This window comes from Cyprinodon tularosa, unplaced genomic scaffold (assembly GCF_016077235.1).
Source record: "Cyprinodon tularosa strain WSP-4 unplaced genomic scaffold, ASM1607723v1 ctg349, whole genome shotgun sequence".
Classification (NCBI taxonomy): domain Eukaryota; kingdom Metazoa; phylum Chordata; class Actinopteri; order Cyprinodontiformes; family Cyprinodontidae; genus Cyprinodon; species Cyprinodon tularosa.
Window position 1 is genome coordinate 1,165,260 of NW_024039062.1, and position 22,729 is coordinate 1,187,988.

Sequence of the window (22,729 nt, forward strand, 5' to 3'; positions counted from 1 at the left end):
TGTTCGCTTTTATGGGTGCCTGCAGTTTAAATTATTTAGATGAAAAACACCTGCCAGCCACTGCATGAACCCGGAGGCGAACAGGCCCAGAGGCTGCTGATGAAAGGATTTCTCCTGTCAGCGCACCGCTGGTATGTGGGGGTCTGAGCGCCTCCGACAGAAATAGATAATCTGGATGAAGTGACTGCAATTATTAAGTTTTCAGGTGGACTTTCTCACTTAAAAACATAATAAAACTACTTAATTCCCACTGATCACAGCAAATATAGCTGCAAGATTTAGATTATTTAGATGAAAAAACACCTGCCAGCCACCGCGGTGAAGAGGAGGAGACCCGCCCAGAGGCTGCTGTTGAATTAAGTTTTCAGGTAGAAAAATAGAGCGGGAGCAAAACTGAGTATGATTGTGCTTCAGGGGCGTGCATACATAGACACTAGGTGGTGCTAAAGCACTAGGAAGTTTGCCCTTTTTCAAAGAAAATGCCCTTTTGAAACTCGTTTTTTTTAATTATTATTATTATTAATATATTAAGATTTTACTGAGGTCGGTTTTGAAATGATCTTTTGAAAACCTGAGCCATTAAAAACGACTGAAACAATGCCCCGAAATGAGCCACCAGCTGACCAGCCTACTGTATCTCTCTTCCTTTGTCACGTGACCTCGCTCGGTCGCCCGCAGGGCATGCCAGATGCGCAGCATCATAGCAGTTCAGTAGCATCTTCAGATAGCAGGAACGGTCGCTGACAGGCTGCTTCTCTCGGGCCCCATTAGCCAGGTAATATACAGATCAAGCAGAATCATTTTGTTGTGCATTAAAATGTCTCATTCAGCAGCACCAAACACGCATTTTGGCCGACTGGTCACCTGATAAACTAGTTGTCTCCTTGTAAGATGCTATTTTACTTTTTATATTTTATAACCATATTTTTATCTTAAGTGTATATATTAGTCTATTTTATTGCATGCTGTATACCCACAGTTTTTAGATATGTTTATAATTTTATTTACCTATTCCATATTATATGTTTCATGTTGCACGATTGTACCATCAAAAATTCCTAGTTTGTGAACTCCTTCACTAACAATGGCAATAAACCTGATTCTGAAAGTTTTACACTGTGGCCCAAGTCAATGACAGATAACGTGAGGACGACCACATAGGCTACAAATAATTTCGGTAGAGTTTGCAAAATGCAAATCTACAGAAGAGGATTAGGGCTACTGAAAAAAAAAAATAAGTTAACTGATTTTTAAATTTTATTTCAGTTTAGTATGGGAAAAAAGTCAGAATTCTGACTTTAATCTCACAATTCTGACTTTAATCTCAGAATTCTTAATTTTTTTCCCCTCAGAATTCTGACTTTTTTTCTCAGAATTCTGACTTTAATCATAGAATTCTGACTGAATTCTGAGAAAAAAGTCAGAATTCTGACTTTTTAACCCTAACCCTTTAAATAAAATTTAAAAATCAGTCATTTTTTTTTTCTTTCCAGTGGCCCTAATCCTTCCATACAAATCTATGTGTTAAGACAAACGTTTTCTGTTGTATAGGTTTTGTTAGGCAACATAAATTAACACATTTTGGTCTCTTTATTGTCTTAATTGTATATTGATTTAGTAATTGCAGCACAATGCCAAGAAAGGAGGGTTAATCGTATTGAAAAATCTTAAAAGCTGTTCACATTTTATTTTTATTTATTTTTAAGTGGTTTGTACAAAATCAGCAGGTATTAAAATAGCTATTATTTTGTAGGCTACCATAAGTCATATCCACGTGACAAGACTTCCAGTCATGTTGCCCTGATAGCCCATTATTTAAACTAATGTGGCATATTTGTTAAAGCTATTATTATTATTATTATTGTCATGATGGTTATTATTATTATATTGTAGCCAGTCACAGCAGGGAAGCTCTATACCAGACATGGGCATACTACGGCCCCCGGGCCATATACGGCCCGTTAGGCTTTTTAATCCGGCCCGCCGAACTTGTCCAAATTACCCTATTTTCACGACTGTAAGGCGCACATAAACGTCTTTTTTTTTCTTTTTCTTTTTTCCTCAAAATGTGCGGTGCGCCCTATGTGTGTTGTAACCGCGACTTTTGAGACCACGATGCAGAACTCCTCATCTCCTCATTGAGGAGATGATGAAAGCGTGGCTGATGGAGGTGAATGTAAGAAGACCAGGTGTTTTTTTCCACTCATCACCATCTCTGGTAATCTGTGACTGCATGCGTGCCCATCTCACAGCTGATGTGAAAAACATGGTGAAACAAATGAATGCTGTGCTCGCTGTTATTCAACCGCTTGACATCGGTGTGAACCGGACCCAGCAGGTGCAGCAGAAGCAGCGAATTTACATGCAAAGTCAATGGTTGACGCGCGTATAGGCGCAGCAAAAGGTCCCGCACTGCGTCGGGAGCGTTTATCTGACGCGCCGCAAACGCGCTGCTGCTGCTGGAGATGGAAAAATTGAAGTTTTGCTGCTGGAAGCGCCGCATCAACCAATCAGAGAAGCGGCCGTTCAAAGTAAGGCTGCGAGCGGCGTGGGAGCGATGGATGACAGACGGAGACCACAGTTTCAGGATAAGTGGAAGGCAGTGCCGGGCAAGTTACGCCACCGTTTGCGGATGGATTGTTGATGCTTGGACTACTATGTGTCTGCTGGCTCTGTTGTTCAAGCTTTCGCAAAAGCCGGCATTATTTCTGAGGAGCCGCGCTGCACGGAAAGTGACTCTGACAGCGCAGAAGGAGAAACTGGCATGTCTGATTTAGCGCAGCTGTTTAATTCAGAAACAGAGGATGATGACTTTGATGGGTTCGATTAATACTTTGTAATAAATACATTAATAAAGCACAATCATACTCAGTTTTGCTCCCGCTCTATTTTTCTACCTGAAAACTTAATTCAACAGCAGCCTCTGGTCTCCTCCTCCTCTTCACCGCGGTGGCTGGCAGGTGTTTTTTCATCTAAATAATCTAAATCTTGCAGCTATATTTGCTGTGATCAGGTGGAATAAAGTAGTTTTAATATGTTTTTAAGTGAGAAAGTCCACCTGAAAACTTAATAATTGCAGTCAGTTCATCCAGATTATCTATTTCTGTCGGAGCCGCTCAGACCCCCACATACCAGCGGTGCACCGACAGTAGAAATCCCTCTAGGCCGGGCAGCCTCCGGGTTCACCTCGGCTGCTGGCAGGTGTTTTTCGTCTAAATAATTTAACTGCAGGCACCAGGATGCCGGTAATAAAAGCGAACATATTCCGTCGGCAGGTTTTAGGATTTTAAGTTAATTTAGGAGTGACCACAGCGCTGTGTCATCTGCGATATGTCTGTCTCACGGCCAGCTCCCAGGTTTGATTAATACTTTGTAATAAATACATGAATAAAGCACAGTCATACTCAGTTTTGCCCCCGCTGTATTTTTAAATACGCAGTAGAGGTATTTAAACGTAGTAGAGGACATGTACCTGTATATAAAAAACGCGCCCTATAATCCGGTGCGCCTTATGTGTGTGTTAAATACAGAAATGGGACACATAACTGAGACTGCGCCTGTTAGTACGGTGCACCTTATGGTCGTGAAAATACGGTGTCGTAAAAACCCATGGATGTGTAAAATCCTGATTCATTTCCCATTCCCCTCTAGACACACTTTCCAGCTGACATTAAACATGAGCGGACCAAAGAAAAGAAAAGTGGACACTGAGTGCTGAGTGTTTAAAAAGGAGTGGACAACAAAATATTTTTTTACTGATGTCCGATCAACGGCTGTATGTCTGATATGCCAAGAAACGGTTGCAGTTTTTAAAGAGTACAATATCAGCCGTCACTTTGCCACAAAGCATGCTAACTACGGTAGCAAGCTGTCAACACAAGAACGGGCGGCTACTGCTCAGAGGTTGGCAGCTAATTTACAGACTCCCACGCAGCGTTACTTTGAACGGGCGCTTCACACCGATGTCGAGCGGTTGAAATTCCTTTGTCAGACCCCCGGGATAACGGCGAGCACAGCGTCCATTTGATTCACCTTTTTTTTCACATCGGCTGTGAGATGGGCACGCAGCGATGGTGATGCGTGGAAAAAAAACCACCTGGTCTCCTCACATAGGCTACACCTCCCTCAGCTACGCTTTCATCATCTCCTCATCCATCCAGCCTTTTCCATTTGCGTTAATATCATATGTCATCAGAGCGCTGTGTCTGTCTCGCTGTCAGCTCCCAGATCAGCTTCTCTGATTGGTTGATGCGGCGCGTCCAGCAGCAAAACTTCAATTTTTCCATCTCGAGCAGCAGCAGCGCGTTGGCAGATGCTTAAACGCTCCTGCTGCTCAAAACGCGCTGCAGAACCTTTTGCTGCACCTATACGCGCGTCAACCATTTACTTTGCATGTAAACTCGCTGCTTCTGCTGCACCTGCTGGGTCCGGTTCACACCGATGTCGAGCGGTTGAACAGCGAGCACAGCGTTAATTTGTTTCCCCATGTTTTTCACATCAGCTGTGAGATGGGCACGCATGGAGTTACATATTAACAGCGATGGTGATGAGTGGAAAAAAAAACACCTGGTCTCCTTACATTCAGCCACTCTTTCATCATCTCCTCAATGAGATGGTCTCAAAAGTCGCAGTTACAACACACATAGGGGGCACCGCACCATAGGGCGCACCGCACATTTTGAGGGAAAAAAAAGACGTTTAAGTGCGCCTTATAGTCGTGAAAATACGGTACTTTACATTTCATTGCCAACATATTGCCAACAAATAAGAACTATCAGTTTTAAGCTTTAATTCCTGATAAAAATCTATCGCAGAGTTATTAAAATCATTGTGAAAGCTAAGTAGTTCAGAGAGCTGATAACACTGGACAAATGTCCATTACTTGTCATTTAAGGGATTATGTTAACCTATAGATATCATCACCCCTGAAAGATTAAGTCAGATCTTAGTAATTATTTTTTTATTTAGATTGTTTGCTATTCGAAGGTCAAAAAGTTTGAAATTAGATAATTCCTCTACACCACAACCTCAATCTATAAGGATAGAAATAGTTTATTTCAATCTGTTTATATAACATTTCAAGGTTCTTTATACACATGGAAATCAGATCCAGGATATATACATAAATATATAATTGAATTAATCCAACTTCATACACAGATTAACCTCTTACACCCTAAGGGGGTATAAATAAATTTCTGCCTGACAAAAACACACAAAAGTAAATAACTTATAGCCTCAAAGCTATTAGATTTAAGAAGACATTTTTGGTACGTCTGTAAAGGTAAGATGTCATAGAATGGTTTTCTGGTGTCAGCACCATTGTAGCTTTGACTCTGCCTGAAATATTAGGGACAAAATACAAAATATTTTGCATTTTTTGAACCTCGCCAAAATTTTCTTTGAAATAAACATTGCAAAACACTACCAAAATATTATTTATAGCGCAAAAAAGTAGTACAGACTTTCAAATCTAAATGTTGTGTAAAAATATACCAAATTTGGACTCAATCAGATGAATCATATTTATTTTAGAATGGTATTAGTGAGAAATTTCTTAGGCGGAGAGGCCATTTTGGCACATTTATCCATAAATGTCACCAAACTGTGCCAAATATGTTTTTTACATCAATACTGGGGGTTTGGTAAAACTACAAGGTCACGTAGCAGCTGGACCCGCCGGTGGGTCCGTAGGGTTCAAGGGGTTAATATATATATTTTTTTTTTAAATGTTAGACCTGTTTCAATTTCTTTACTGTAAAACTGTAAAGCAAATTAAAAAGGAACCAAGGAAGTCAAATTCCATCCCTCACATTGAGCAAACATGTGGTGACAGTGGAAAGAAATGACTCCAACAGAACCTGGTCCAATAGACTGGACGTTTGAGGAGACATGAAATGTAAATAACTGCTATTTTCTTTCATTACCCTGTAATATAGGCTTGTAAAAAAGGAATAAACATACCTTCTGCTTAATACTATATTCTTGGTTTATTTTATCTCTGTCATTAATCTTTTAATGCCTGCAAAGACCAGCTTATCCGCAGCACCTTAGACTTTACCTGGTTTGCTAAAGCAGCACACTAGTCATACCAATTATGGGTGTCTAAACCTGGCTTTCTTGTCTGAGGGAACATTAAGAAAGTTAACTTTTAACATTACTTCCAAGGTTGGTTTGCCATCTTTTGATTCTGGCTTAAACATGTATATAAATGTATTCTTTAACAGACCATATTGTCCTGAAAGTTTGAGATTTTTATTAAAAAAAAAATCCTATTTTAAAATCTGTGGGTTTTTTTCGTTATGTTATGTAGGCCAGTTAGTTATACGTCAGCTTGTACACCTAAATCCTGCCAATCATATATCAACGGTCATCTGTCAATATAATTTTTTCGGTCATAGCATCTTGATTCATATGTCCCAGGTTATATATACACAACGGTTGAAATAAGAAATAAGAATCATTTACTTTCCCATTTAGTTCCGTCCCAGTGTTCTTGGGGATGGACGTCTGTGTCTTCAGCAGGCGCAGAGCTAACAGAACTGGCAGCGTTGCGAGGCAAGGGCTCAAACATGTACGGCTGTAAGCCTTCTACACCAAACAAAGCTTCTGCCACCCTGGCGTCATCTTTGAAACATCTTCGTCCCCACTTTCCTCCTCTAAATAAAAAATGTATGATGCAAGAGACTCATCCACGACCTCTGACACAAAACTCTCCTCCTCTTGCATGTTTCCACTGTCCATAGCGTTCCTTGACAGTGTCATTTCTAAGTCACCAATTTAGTGCTACTTGGTCCCAATGTAATTTCTCATTTGAAACCTACTAGCACTAAGTTGCTAACTGGTAATCTAGCACGATGCTCCTGAGACACCGGCCACAACCAAAAAGCTTGCGAACCTCCCGCCACAAAAATCCCGCCCCCTTAATAAACAACCAATCACATTCACTTTATTCACTCGTGTAAAGTCGGGCACAACTCAGGAGAATTCGGAAATGCCACAGTTGGAACAGTAGTTTCCCTACGACTTTAAGGTAATTGTGAGTGTGAAAGGTTTTTTCTGTCATCCTTATTTTAAAATAAACAAATAAAAAAAATTGCTTTTCTTGAATATTTATTTTTTTCCACCTTTTCATTTTTTTCTCTGATTCTTTTTTATAAGACCATAATCTTATGGGTATTTTTTTTGCCTTTTTAAAAAAAAAATATATATTTTTTTTTATTATTATTATTTTTTTTTTTTTTTTTTTTTTACATTGCAAAAGAAATGGAAAGGTTTTGTGCTGTGGCATAGTGAATGACCTGATGCAATCAGCTGGGTCTTCTTAGATAGAAATCCCTTAATTTGGGCTTAATTAATTTATTTCTACACAAATCTAAATACTATTTTTATTGTATTTTGTACCAAAATTGAGATTTTATTTCGATTTTCTCTGCACTAACTGTAGATGTTTCATTTCAGGGTTTTGTTGTTTCCACGACCTTGAAAGCTTATTGGTCCAGAGTCGATTGTGACTTTACTGATACTGTTGCATGGAAAAGTGCTTCTTCTGCTAGTATGCTTTTTGACCTGCATAGTAGCTGCAACTCTCCTTGTGGTGGCAAACCCCCTCTAAGGGTATTACCACCACCTAAAGGTTTGGAGAGAGAAAGTCGGTGTCTTGTTAAATGTTACCAAATTGAGTGCCTCTGCAATTCGACAATTGCATTTTGATAAACTACAATTGTACTGCAAATATAATTATTTTGTCAAGCCCTCATTTTAACCAGTCTGTATGTATGATTTGATCGAACTGCTTCTTGGAGGTGCTGTGAATTGGTCCTTTGTGGATAAACTTAATAAAATTGAATTATGTGTGAGGACTAAAGTTATCAATAGCATATGAGAGAAAATGTGTTGATGTTTATAGAAGTTTGAGGTTTAAGGGACCTAGGTGGGAAATAAAATGAAGACACGTCAAAGGATTATCTGTATCAAAAATTAACCACAAACCACGTTAAAAGGGTATTAAAACTTAGTCTGATGAACAATTACTGTGTTCATTTTTTTTCTTCTGCTTTTCTTCCAGAAAGATGCAGCAATGTCCTGCTTGTGTTTTTTGGGCAAAGGCCACCAGGTTTTTATTTAAAATCTTAATAATTATCTACATGCCTCCGGTTGCTTTTGACTTTGCTGCTGGTGAACCTGAAGTGTTGCTGAACAGCTTTCTAATAGTCTCACAAAACTAAGGGTTCTGGTTCTACCCCCAACCCCCCAGGTCTCACCAAACTCCACAGGTTTAAATCTGTGATTGTGACAACATTTATTCTAAACAACCTGCTGGCATATAGACAGTGCCTCATGTTTGAGAATTGCTGAGCCAAAATTAGGCAGATAAGGTTTGATCTTTTTAATCATCGCCTTCTTGATAGATTAAGGCACATTTATGCTCTTGGGTATTTCCTCTTAGCTATGTCCTGACCTATAAAGATAGAAAAACACCTACATTCATTGAATGGGATGCCCATGATGGTTTCATTTGGCAAATGTTGACTTGTTAATTTCATGCTTTCGTAAACGTGTCCTAATGACCAATTTAACTTCTTTACCTTTTTAACACTTAAACTTTATTCATGCATACTAATTCTGCAACATGTTATTAGTCAACAAAACATTTTTTTTCCTGCCTTTGTCAGTTTTTGCTAAAAAAGGTTGGTTGGTTAAGTTTGTGCAAGTTCACAAGCTGTGGTAGACGATAAGCTGCAACCTCAGAGTGGATCTAATCCCCTGGACCATATGTCTGGTTTGTAGACCAGAGCCAGAACAGCACAAACACCACAGCGATGCAGGACAGGAAAAAACACACAGACTGTTCATCCTCATGTAAGCAGAATGTGAGCTTTTGAGTTTGTAGCTTCTAGTTCAGTAAGCAATACTTCTATTGAGTTTTGCAGGTTGATTAATGTTTGTAAATGGCTGTTTAAGTAATTTGTCGGGCACCTGGGTGTAGACTTGTGATCCCTGTGACATCATGAAGGCGCTAACTCAAACCTGGTTTAATTTCAGGAGGCAGCAGCGACCTCAGGGAGGAGGAGGGGGGAAGAACCAGTCTCAACAGATACAGCCACAGTCTCCACAGAGGCAGAGGGATCAAATTCACCAGCAGTCCCCAAACCAGCAAGAGTTAAATTTAAATGATCAGGGAGAATACAGACACCACAATGCTGGTCGACCACCTCGCCAGCACCAAGGAGGACATGCTGGACCTCGCCAAGGTGGACCACAGCATCACGGTTACAGCCAGAACCGGCGTTGGCACCACAATCAGAAAGGCCAGGGGCATGGAGAGACAAACACTGTAGGCGATAAAGAGGCATCGCCAAGAACAACCAAAGAAACTGAGAATGTGATAGTGGGCGACGAGCAGATCAGACAAGCTCAGGACTGCAACAACAGAAGTCCCATTAATTCACCCAGATCTGCCCCCTCACCCAGTGCAACAGCCCTCCTAGACCCTACAGTAAGTAAGGAAGTCCTTAACATTCAGCCAAGTGGGAAGGCAAGCGATGGCCTGACAGAGCGGCCAAAAGTCAGTCTACTGCAGTCATCAAAGGAGAGGCTGAGGAGGCGGCTAAAAGACAAGGTAACGAAAAGCTGCTTAGTGTCTGTCACTCTCTATCAGGGCAGCTAGGGCCTGATCTATGTGGGCTGATCTATGTGGGCACATGCTAACATAGGTTTCACAATCACCTGTAAAAGACGAGTAGCTTCATTATCGCACAGACGCTTGTCTTTCACCCTGTGGCTTCATTTAACCGTACAGGTGTTTTATTCTGCAGTCACACAGAAGGACTGTCTGTTTGCTCCCTAAGGGGGAGGGGGTAGCATTTATTTAACAGCTCTTTGTGGCTTCTACCTTTTAGTTAACTGATGAACTGGCAAAACACTTTGTGCCTTTTGACAACAACCAGATGATTAATTTAAGAAAATACAATAATTCAATGCAACTTTACTGGGTGTTTTGCAGCTTTTGATTAAAATGTACCTGATCATTTATTTTCCACTCAGTTATATCAGATTTGTTTTTGGCCCCTTTTCTGCTTAGAAAAGAAGAGAAGAAATCTAAATTCTGCCATAGTAACACATATTAAAAGGTCTTCCCTTCAAAGACCCATGGTTAATCTGCCAGATTCATCCACTGCCATTGAAATGCATGGAGTTACTCAATTAACTTTTACCCATCAATCCATTTAACCTGTTAATTGGTGTGACGCCTGCGGTTCAAATATCAGTCTTAAATTCCTTATGAAGTTTTGTGAAACATTTAGAAAATTTCAAAGAACTGAGTCTGGAATCTGACGCCAAATATGAACATTGTCTTCTCTGCAGGAGGAGATCCATGCAGAGGAGTCCCAGTCCCGACCCCAGAACATGGATCGGCTGGTGGACCTTCTCAACAGCATGAGGAGCAACAGCAGCGGCGTGGAACAGCAGCTAGCATCCTTCATGGAGGAGGCGCAGAGCTCTGCGCGGTCTGAGGAGTCGCTGGCTCAGGTGGTTGGAGCCATTTACTCCAAGGCCGTGTCTGACCGAAGCTTCGCTGCAACGGCAGCCAGACTCTGCGACAAGATGGCTCTGTTTATGGTGGAGGGAACCAAGTTCAGATCTCTGCTGCTCAACATGCTTCAGGTAAGAGCATCTTTTAGAGTCGAAGAAAACCTCCTGCCCTGGAGATTTATTTCTCTATAATGATTCTGGCTGTGTTTGGTAGGTAACACGGCGGTGAGCTACTGGTTTCATTACCTCACAGTGAATCGACTTCTTGTTCCAAAATTAAATCTCTTCTCCTGGTTCTGCAGCCTGTGTGAACGATCTCAGGGGATCTTGTTAGTTATGGTTTCAATTTGGAAAACAGGGTTTCTTTAGGAATTTTGTTCAACTCTTGGATAATTGAATCGTGGCCAAACTTTTATGCTTCATAATGCAGCGATTTACATGATTAATTTTTTTATGATATTGCATCTTATTGCTTTAGTAACTCTAGTATTTCTATCCAGTTCTTCTTAGATTTTTTTCTTGATTTTCAGGACATAGTTGCCCTTGATTATGCTGGAATTGTTTGCATTTTACAAAGTATTTAATTGTTGGTTGCGGCTCACTCTGATGGCCGGCTCAGCGTGCCTCACATCTGTACATCTCAATAGACAAAGTTAAATAATCTAAACTCCCTGGGGGAGCGGATGGCCTGCTTCCTCTTCACCTTCCATCCCGTCTCTTTACTGCACAGCTCCAGTCCTGCATCCTGGATGAAAACATCCTCTGAAGCGTAGCATCCTTTACCACTCCCTTCTTTCATTTCCTCCCTCATGAGCTCTCTATTCCCATGTTCCCACGTCTTCTCACCTCTGTCACCCATTACAGTACAGACTGATGCCTCCCCATTTCTCCTTTACCATCAGCATCCTTTACCACTCCCTTCTTTCATTTCCTCCCTCATGAGCTCTCTATTCCCATGTTCCCACGTCTTCTCACCTCTGTCACCCATTACAGTACAGACTGATGCCTCCCCATTTCTCCTCCTTGCCATCAGAAAGTTAACCACCTGCTGCTGTTTGTATTTCTTTTACTTAGATTTCTTCTGGATAAGAGATTTATTATGTCTAAAAACATATATTTAAAAGTTTAGATTTTTATCCAGGTCCGAACATGTGGAATTCTGTCTTGATTATTCCACCTCCTTTTAAAGGCATTTCTCCCACTTCCATCACATTTGTGTGGTCTTTTCTTCTCTTTTTTCTCTCTTTAATTTCTGTTTCCCAGCCAGCAAAGACCCCCCGCTCGCCTTTGACATTTTGGCTTTTTTGTGATAAAACATTTTAAATGTCATAAGTGGGCTCATGAAGGCTTTCATTAATGTTGTTGCCATTAGACCCCCGGATCTCAATATGGGGCCAATTAGCCGGGCTGCTCTGTTTATTCAGAGGAAGGTTTAGTTTGGGCCTAAACACCACCACTGTTAAACCTATTAAAGACCTCCCCCAGTAAACACAGCTGATGCTACGCTTCTCTGTTTTCATGTTTACTGTTGTAGAAAGATTTCTATCCTTTAGATCCATCAGAGCTGTATGAGAACAAACTGAAGCTATTCCATTTATTCTACTCCACAAATCCTCGTAAATATGTGTACAATAGCTTTCAAAGAAATAATCAGAGTCGCTTAAAATCACAGATGTAGATGTATATTTTATATACATTTATTCAGTGGGGATAAAACCATTTATTTTAAGCTCTAACTTTACAATACATCATACTTTCTTTGGGCTTGTAATGGATAATTATGAGGGATTTCTTATACCCATTTATTGTAACAGGAAAAACATAGTTGGGTAGATTTATTTTGATTGAGAAAAGTCAGAAAATTGCAACAACAAAATGAGCCCTGCCCAGGGTTCGTACGGGTGCTGGAAATCCTTGAAAATGCTTGAATTTTGACGTTGTGTTTTCAAGGTTTGAAAAGTGCTTATATTTTGGATGAAATGCTTGAAAATGCTTGAAATTGTAACTATTTCTTTCGCAACAAATACCTATCTAACTGAATCGTGTGTTTATTAAATGGAGAAATAAAATGTTGGAGAGCCCGAAAATGAAACCTGCTCGCTTATGTGTGACTGCGATCTGCCAGTCTATTTCCATGTGTGACTCCGCCCCCATGAAACCACTATGGCACCATGCCGGGAGGTTTTCGTTTCAATGAACGTTGGCTGGAAGATGAAAAATACAAATTATGGATTAAACGGGGACAAACCCCATGAGTTGCCTCTTGTAAAGTCTGCAAAAAAGATGTGCAGCTTTTCACAATGGGTGAGTCTGCGCTGTCGAGTCACATGAAGGGTAAGTGATAGACTTTTTAAGTAAGCCAACTGAAGTAGCCTAGTACATGTTAACGTTAGCGCCTATTTGTTTACGCTAGTAACTGGTACCTAGGAATTTACAGGCTGAGTTACTGAGTGACTGAGAGTACGGTTTGGTTTGATTATGTAATGTTAGTGTTGCAGTGTTTCCCCCAGCACTATCTTGGCCAGGCGGCCGTCTCGCCAACGTTTAAAAAAAAAAAACAAAAAAAACCCCAGAAGTTTTGATTCATTGCCAGGCCCAGACCTTAAAATAGCATTGATAACTCTACAGCTGATAATACTGAATTGCGACACCCTCTGGTTTGTTATATTACTACGCCATGGCAGAGGAGTAATCCCCCCGCAGTCATCCGCGCAAAACTGATTCCGGCCGACAAATGGTGGTGGTATAAGGTGCTGGAAAAAGTTTTGAAATCGATCTTGAAAGTGCTTGAAAAGTGCTTGATTTTGACTTTGGAAAAGGTGTACGAACCCTGCCTGCCTAATTGTGAGAATTCAGTTATAAAGATTTGATTTGAATTAAGGTAAAAGATGGGTTATACTTTGGACTATAGATGTTTCGAAATGTTTTTATTCTTTCCTGACACGATTCTTAAGTGATGGTTGTTCTATGAGTATCAGCCGATGCCGAGTACCAATACCAGTATGTAACAATAAACTATAGATAATCATGCTACGCCTACATGACTGTGATATGACTATCATAGTCATTTCTATTTAAATTCCTATTTTAAATTCCATGTATCGGATCGATGCCTGGATTCAAACATTTTCTAATAACGATGCCAGCATTTCCGTCAGTAAAAGAGACATTTCAGATACTGGTATCAGAATCAGAACAGCTTCACTTTGAACCCGTTGCTTTTCCAATGCACTTTGTGAGACACACAGCATTATAAACCCTTGAAAACTACAAGCTCATTTCATCCGATGTCTCCTAACAGGAGCAGAAATCGCTTACAGCAGGATTTTTTTCCCCCCACAGAATAAATGGACTCAAATTAAAGGTGCAATTTTTCCAGCTTTTATTTAGTGAGATTTGCTGCTGCTAAGATTTTACTTTACTTATCTAGATTATACTTCTAAAGCCCCCTTACAGATACCTCAGTGAGGGAGAAAAAAAAGGAAGCCCTGGCGCTGCCTGTTAATAAAGGTTCAGTTTAACCTGTGCGGCAACAACTTTATATGTGAGCGCATGAAGCATTAACCTGTATTAACTTCGACACTTTCACAGCTCTGACACACTTCACCGTTCTCACTTTGGAGATGAGCAAAAAAAAGGATCTTTTTAATGTGGTTGTCAAAGGTTTTTTTTGGCTTGAAGTACTGTTGGACACAGGGTTAATTTCAGGGATGTGAAAGATGTTAACAGTGATTATTAGCCTGAAAAGGTAAAGATCACTCCTGTGCGCTGTGTTTTCACCTGCTAGCTGACACGTTGTGTAACGCCATCACAGAAGCTTCACATGCTTGGCATTTTTCTAAGCTAAAAGGTGCTTTGTTCTTTTTTCTTTCTCTCCCTCAGAGAGACTTCTCCCGTCGTGAGGAGCTGCAGCAGACGGATGTGGAGCACTGGTTGGGTTTCATCACCTTCCTATGCGAGGTGTTCAGCACCATGAGGAGCAGCTCCGGCCAGCCTTTCAGGGTTCTGGTGTGCCCCATCTTCACATGTTTACGAGAGGTTTGTATTCAAACAGGTTCAGGTTGCAGCAACGAATGGCACCAACCCGTGCCAACTCGTCCACGCTCTGCAGGAGGAAGCACCTTCGCCTTTTTTTGCTCGTTGCCGTCTCTGCCGTCTGGTTTCCTGTTTTGCGACCAGACGCGGTCTAGACTCCAGACACCGCATTGTGGTTCGGTTAGAGGTGCAAACGATGGAGACACAATTATTCCAGTATAAAAAAAAAAAAATGCATGACCCTGGGTTATGTCCCCACCAGCTGGTTGAACTTTCTGCTGGTCACCATAGAAACCATAACGAGAAGCCACAGCAAACTAAGATATGATACAGCAGAGGTTTACGACAGCCTGGGTATTGAAAGGGGGAAGTGAGTGGGCGGCAAGGAGAAAATGCAGGAGACTGTGGTCAGATTGACAGTTAGTGTAGAGGAAGTTTGCTTACGCTGCGACAGATAGAAAACAAAGGCAGAGACAGACAAGATCTGAGAATCCACTTGTGTAAATGCTTTTAAATTGCATCATCTAACTACAAGGGAATAACACAGACGCGTATAGGTGAGTTATAGCACCCGCATTAACATCTCTAGCAGTCTAGCACTTCAAACACCCAGTCTCTGACACAGCGATCCATCCGTCCACACCCCGTCCGTAGGTATGCCCAGGGCATTATCTCAGCTTGTTAAAAGACTCTGCTGCTCAACCAAAGGTGTGGTAACTAGTCAGAAACCCACATGCATACCAACAGTTTAAAGCATTAGAAGTAACGTACGTAGATCCTTCACTCTCATTGTAAAAGAAAAGAAAACATATGTGGGTGTTCATGCATCTATTCATGCCGTGGATTTCAGGCTTTTTCCCAGAACTATTGCCTTTAATTTGATCCGTTTTCGTGGGCGTCAGAGTTCAGTTAGAACCACAGTGCTTGTTTGCCTTCCACACATCTTCCTGCACGACCAGCGTCTTGCAAAACCGCTTAAACTCTTCCATATTTTGTCATGATGCAACCGCAGACTTCAATCTGTTGTATTGGGATTTTATCTCATAGACCCAAAGGAAGTGGTATATGATTGTGATACAGAAGGAAAATGATGCATTGCATCTGGAGTATTTTAATGCAGAGTTAGCGCTGGAAAAACTGACAGAGTTGAAAACATACTAAGAAATAGCTTACTACCTTAAGTGATAAGCTTTTTATCTGTGAGCTGTGTAGTCGGAGCAGCAGACAAACTGCTTTGGCTAGATGAGTGAAAAGGTAAAATGAGGTAAAATTACCTTTTTTGGTCTAAATCCAAAATGTTGCACTCTGCCAGGTGTGACACATGGGGATGGCAGCATCATTCTGCATGGGTGAGAATAAATGGAACTAAATAAATGACTAACCTGTAAATCTTGACACTGTAACAGGTACCTTCCAGGACAACAATCTCAAACATACAGCCGGCGGTCCAAAGGATTAGCCTAGATCAAGTGTGTTTGTGTGTTAGAACGGCCCAGTCAAAGTCCAGACTGAAACTAATAGAGAATCTATGGAAATACATTTACAGATTATTTTTTCATCAAAGTTCCCCCCTTTTGCCAGTTGAATAAACAACCATTGTCTTCAGCCAGCGTAAGAACTTCAAATTATAAACCTTAGTGACTTACCCTTAGTCACTGTCACTCCTTTTTAGTCAGCCATGGCATTGCAGCTAAACCTTCCCAGCAAGTCAACTGAGACACTATTCACCCCCGTTTGTCTGTCCTTAACAAGTTAGACAGAAATGATCCCAACAAAGTGGAAAAAGGTCACGCTTTACAAGCGGATCTACCAGTAACTGAACACGGCTGCTTTAATCACTGTTTTAGCTGCAGAGCTGCAAGCTTTGAAGTCGCCACTCGTGTGAGTGGGAGTGCTTTTTTTTTTATGCCAGAAATAAAAGCTTTCCAGCACCCTTCCACTTCTTTTCTACAAGGGCAAGGTAAAATTAACTAACAGTGAAAAAAGTGAAAAAAATGCATGCATGCATGTCTCATGAAAGGTTTGGTAAATGATTCATTCTTTTCCTCGACTAACAATCTATAAATCGCTAACAGATCTTAATATTTTATTACATTGCTGTAGTTTATGAGGTTTCTACGTGAGTTCAGTTACTTACACTCATCGCTGTTACGTTTTTATAAATTCCTTCACCTAGCACAGTAAAACAGTTTAAAATAGTTCAGTTTTCAGCTTTAAAGCTCATCTTGAGTTTGTGAATGTCCTTGTTTATAGGAGTTGCTTTAGATAAAATGACTTCAATCTAAAAAGCTGCCATAAACCATGAGATTTGCTCCGTCTAAAAGTCCACAGTTATAGAGCAGGTAGCAGCGAACTTGTTTCACTAAAAAGATCTTTTTTTTTTCTGCTACTATACAACTCTCATATAATAGGAACTTGGTTTGCATTTCCACACCAGCATGCTTTTTTTTGTTTGCCTAGAAACTATATAAACCTACAGATGCCCACACAGGCAAATTATTATAGACTCTGGTGTATATGTAGGCTTATTTGGTTAGCAGATAGTGAGACAGCATCGTTGCAACAGTAATACTGTAATAAAATTAACTGTAACTACAAGTGGTGCTAATCCTGAAGATAGACTCCCAGTTGCTATGCAACAACTGGGAGGATGGTTTCAGTCGAATTTTTAGTTTATTATTCCATCGGGAGAAAAGCAACAGGTCTGTGTGTATTTTCAGCATTATGATGGCAGGTCTTATAGTAATTTGAATGTATTTAAGTGTGTGGTTTGATGGTCGGAGTTATCAGAGGATCGAAGGTTGCGTGTTCTTTTTTTTTTTTTTTTGCTTATCACTGATCCAATATCTGCAGGAAATTATTGTGCATCTGTTTCTTTGCTGATCCTGCAAAGAAACATGATGATCTTCTGCTTAAAAGGAAATGTTCATGTGGTCATAAATGTATATTACTGTGCTGTGAGAGAGAATAAAAAGCTGTGAATAGAGCAGAGCTGGAGAGCTAAAGAGGAATGACTTTGATTAGATCATTTTAACAGTATTTGGTGGGGGGGGGATCTGAATTGAGCTCCCCTGAGAACTCATTATGAGCTCCTCCAGCTTGTCACTTACTTTCCCCACTGTGGAAACGCCAGGACTGGAGTTCCTACTTCAAACAGCCTCTCTGTCACCACGCCTGTCTTAGCATACTGAGGAGCTGACGTCTGTTCAACTGCTGGGCCTGAATGATAGGTGAAGCAGCGAGAAAGTTGCAGAGAGGGAAATAAGAGCCCAGCTTCCACTAAATGTAGATCGACACGTCAGTTAGGAGCAGGCCTTTTTTTATTCCTCCTTCGTCTTTCAGACTTATGAAGGTTCAAGCTTTATGTCAGTGTTTTTATGTCTTTTGGATTCTCCATTGTTAATTTATTTTAGAAACTAGAACCAACCTTTATCGTCTTTTAAACTTTTACTTAAAGCTGTATTTTATCTGAATCATTTCTAATTCTCCAGCTAAAAAGATTTTAATAGACTTGACCCCGAACAAGCCTGCCATAAACACAACATATTACTTTACTGCACTATGAGTACGTTTATACACTCCTACTATTCCAGACATATTTGTTTTTACCTCTGTCTGAAGATCAGAGTCTAAGATTTAACTTCAGTCAGAAAATAAAAAAAAATTAACCCATTAAACCCAAATGAATAATTTGGGACCTAAGAGTGAAACATAATCCAGTTTCTTTCACCTAACAGAGAAAAACTATTATTTCTACAATTGCAAAACAGACCTAATGCATTGATTGTTTAACTGATTTTTTATACAATAATATGTATAGATGTATTTTATCTATAAATTGTTAAAGGGATATGTAATGAATACTGAAAATGTAACTGTAGTTTTAAAGTAAAGCTGCTTTTTATGCAGAATGTTACTCTTTTATTAGCATCTGGCTAATAGAGTTTCTAGAATAACACAAGTAGCTGAGATTAGCTCCATAATGCTTTTGCCTTAGATAGCCAGCATGCATTTAGCTGTCTAACAGACCTGCTGCTTATAGCTTGCTAGCTGTAGTTTTAAAATAGTGTTTTCTTATAAGAGTGATGGGTGGGCTTCATTACGTTTCACACAATGAGTCTCACAAATGTGTCTCAAACAGCTGAAGACGTCCTTCTTGTAGGCAATGGAAAAGTGGCCTTCCTTCAACCAGCTAAAAATGCTTACAAGTGGGACTAGGTCTGCAGACAGATGGATTTAGATCTAAATGATAGTATCCTGCATTAGACTGAATTTCGTTATGTAGTTGTTAGATCTTCTAATTATCATCCTAATATTTTTGTTTTTGTTTTGCTCTTTTTTTATAGCTGCTTGAGTCAACAGATGTTAAAGAGGATGCGGTCCTTTGTTGCTCCTTGGAGGTATGGACCACACACAAGCACACATTTAAAAAAGACAGAGGAATGTCCTCGCTTAGCAAAGCTGTTCTCTAAGTGTCCAGTTGGTCTCAGAAGAAGCACCTAATTTTATACATAAAGATAGAAAACCAAAAAAAAGGTTTTTTTTTCAAGCACCAGCTTGTTTTATAGCTTGTAACTTTAAAGATCAAACTGTCCTCAACAAGAGAAGGAAATTAGATAAAATGAAAACTATTAAGCCTTTTGTGTTTGATAAATAGTATAATGGTAATCTATTCATAACCCTTCCACTTTTTTTTACATTTTGGCATATTTCTAAGACAAACTGTGTTTTGTTTTTAGCAAGTTAAATATCACATAAAGCAGAGCAAAATGTAAATAGCACTGTTCGGTCTATTACTGTCACAACGTTGCATCAGCCAAGCTGCCATTAAAGCTGGTATCTATGGTAACATATGGTATTGAGTTTGAGATTCAAAGCATAAAAGTTCACAAGAAGGGGATGTTTAAGTAATGGCCGGTGAGTTCCAAGCCATCCTTTAACTGAATTAATGTTCCATTCTGCAGCCCTTTTCAGATTAGATTTTGATTAGATTGGATTTAAAACAAAACTAGCAGTTCAGCTTCACTCTTAACAAACCATCCCTTAAAACATGGCAGTGGCAGCATCATGATATGGGAATGCTCTTTAATAACAACTGGACGGTTGGATACAGATGCAAAGACGGGAGAAACTTTAACCTCCCAGCACCATGACACCTAAAAATATAAAACTAATCCAACTCAGCTATTGAAAAAAAAGGAAGCAAAAACAGTTTCTAGATCAGTTTCTAACAGTTATTCCAGTAATTGAGCATTAGGAGGCTGAACACAATTTAGATTATTAAGGATCAATGGGACAACCTTGGTTCATTTGTTTATTTAATAATAATATTGAATAACATTGATCTCATAGTGTAGAAATTCACTCTCTGCATTTAACCCATCCCAAACAATCTGATTTATTTGTCTAAAAAAGCAGTATTTTCCTGTTCAGCCAACATGAAACCCTTCTCATTGTAGCCACCTAACTTTATATTTACTTTTTAGTGATATTTTCATTCATATTCTCAGTATAGATGTGTAATGCTGTTATGTTTGCGTTTTGATACTATTACATGTAAAAATCAGACCCTAAAGGAACATCCTCCAAACATTCTAAGGATCTGGGATTATATCAGCACTCTCAGAACCACAATGGTTATGTTGCTATGAAAGCCTCTCAGCTGAAACAGGTTGAACCTATCCTTCAGTAGTAGAGGGAAAGGCCTTGGGATAACGGAACAGCAAGAGCAAAGGTAGGTGAGCTTTGAATTACAAACAGTTCCCAGATGCTAAGAAACACAGCTCCATAGCTGCAGGGTGTGTGAATCTCTGTGTGCTCACAGTAACAAGGTGCCAGACATTGTCTCTCTTTGTTATCTACTGTGTTTTTTTCCTGTTTTATTTTTCTTAACTTCTACCCGTTCTCCCTGTGTCCTCCAGTTGCACAGCACAGGGTGTCTGCTAGAGGAGCAGCTTCCTGAGATGATGACGGAGCTCCTAGCAGCCGTCAGGGACAAGATGCTGAGTCCGAGCGAGTCTCAGCTGACCCGTTCCCTCCTCATGGAGGTCATCGAGCTGCATGCGCATCGCTGGAGCCCCCTGGAAGCCATCACCACACAATACTACAACCGTACCATCCAGAAGCTCACCACAACAGCCTAGCAGCCGGCTCCCACCCATGCCCAAAGTCTACTTAAAATATTCCTTTGCATTGTTGCTTGCCTGGATGATTTACTGTTAACCGTTTGCCGCTACTGAACTTGACATTTCATAAAACAGGTGGCGGTGGATGGGGGCAAACCTCCAGAAAGCTACCAAACATCCATGTGACAAAATGACAACACTACATGTTGGTAAAGTTACAGAGTTTAGTGTCCTGAGCCGGGGGTGGGGGGCGTGCTTGGCCACACAGAATCGGGGAGCTGACCGGGCTTTGGTGGTGCAGAGATTAAAAGAGGGGGAGGAGAGGTCAGCAGCTTGTCCATGGGGAATAAAGAGATCTGCATGGTGGGGGGGTCAGGGTGGTCTGTGTCAGTCTCTTATTGTGTTCATTCACCAAGCCCCCCCCCCCCCCCCCCCCCTCCCTCAATCTCTTTCTCCTCCATCGCCTATGTCTCCTCAGCAGCCCCTGGGGTTTTACTGGCTGATAAAAGAGAGACAGGGGAGGCGGCGGGGCGCAGACACGGCGCTGTCTGTCTGTGCCGTCTGCCCGCCGGGGTGGGGGACCAGGTCATAGGGTCTTACAGGGGAGCTCCCCATCCCGTCGCTACATGCCCCCCCCCCTCTAAGGGGATGAGACAGCAGGCCTGCTGGGCTGGGCTGAGGATCAGGCTCAGGCTGGCTGAAGTAGGGTGGCAGATGGCTGCTCGGGCCCCTGTGAGGCGACACACTCCAAGCACAGCCCGCCGTCGCCCCCGACTCCCCATTAAAGCAGCAGAAACCCTGTAGTGACGTGGGCTGCATCAAAACATTGAAGCAGACGCTGCCGCCTGATGATTCCTTTGTTTTTTCGTCTTGCGGGGGAATGTCTCTTGTCCTCCGCCCAGCAGTTCCTGTCCGTGCTTTATTTACCACAGCATTGATTTTTGTTATCCATTTTTAATCATGTACTGTTTTTACCATCGACGTCTCGTTTTTATGCTAAAACATAGAAGTAGACTCTATTGCACAGCTTGGATTCATTTTGCACTGTTTCCATGTCATTTTGCTTTATATTTGGTAATAAGCTCGGAGAAAAAGTTCAAATTTGAAGCAGTTGAGAGTAAATATTACACGGTTGTAGTAAAAGAAGGGGGTTGCACAGCGTGATGGAGTTTAGGTTGTTCTAATTGCCTAGTGGCCTTTGTTTTTTTAATAGGACCTCTGTTTTTTTTCCTGGTTTGTCGGTTTCTTGGCAGACCGCATGCTGACTAGCTGGACCTCATCACAAACATTTGTTTGCAGAAGGAAAAAACAATAATATAAGGAAAACAACAGAAGCATGGCTGCAGCCAGTGTTTCATAGGAGTTGTGTTGGATCTCGCTTTAATTTGTCAAATAACTATTATCCTGTGTATTTAAAAATCACTGCTATGAGAGAAGCTATTATTATTTGAATGATCTTTTCATTTGTGATCTTTTTATTTTTCCAAGCTAATGTTTGTAGCATAGGATTGATGTATCAACAAGCCAAACATGCATCATGTTTAAATGGGCTTTATGTATAATCTGCATTTAGGACTTTAGGTATTTAACTAAAACGCAACGGAGCGAAATGGTGCAGTGGAGCTGTTACACTAAAAATGAAAACCGTCTTGCTACACTAACTCTTTGGAGTTGCTTTGGAGGTATCTTTTGCAAAAATGCACGCATATAGGTGCAAATGTTGCAATCAGAAATAAACAACCCCCTCCTCACCAATCCCTTAGCAATGATGTGAATGGAAGTTAAAGAGAGTGGAAATTTGTTATTTTTGCACACAAAAGTGCCGCTCTTTTACCTACTAGAGTTTGTTCAACCCACCCCCAGCCTCATTTTCCTAACTTCCAACTAATATTCTTGAGATCTTAGCTTATTCTGCTTGTTTCAGTGCTGCAGCTTTCCCCTTTTAACATCTAAAGAGACTGTTACCATGGGATGCTGTAGGATCCTAGACATCATGATGACCAGGGTTCAGATTGCCAACAGACTGCCTCATG

General features: G+C 40.7%; 1 protein-coding gene across 3 annotated transcripts in view; it reads left to right on the top strand.

Moving 5' to 3' along the window:
- Positions 1 to 22,488, top strand: part of ctif (CBP80/20-dependent translation initiation factor) — a 72,334-nt gene extending 49,846 nt beyond the window's left edge. For all 3 annotated transcript variants that reach the window (XM_038294945.1, XM_038294946.1, XM_038294947.1), the window contains 5 exons: positions 9,046 to 9,622; positions 10,369 to 10,668; positions 14,419 to 14,574; positions 18,918 to 18,971; positions 20,493 to 22,488. In XM_038294945.1, coding sequence (XP_038150873.1) covers positions 9,046 to 9,622; positions 10,369 to 10,668; positions 14,419 to 14,574; positions 18,918 to 18,971; positions 20,493 to 20,714 — 1,309 coding nt within the window. In that variant the 3' untranslated portion in view covers positions 20,715 to 22,488. The remainder of the gene's footprint in view (positions 1 to 9,045; positions 9,623 to 10,368; positions 10,669 to 14,418; positions 14,575 to 18,917; positions 18,972 to 20,492) is intronic.
- Positions 22,489 to 22,729: the final 241 nt, after the last annotated feature.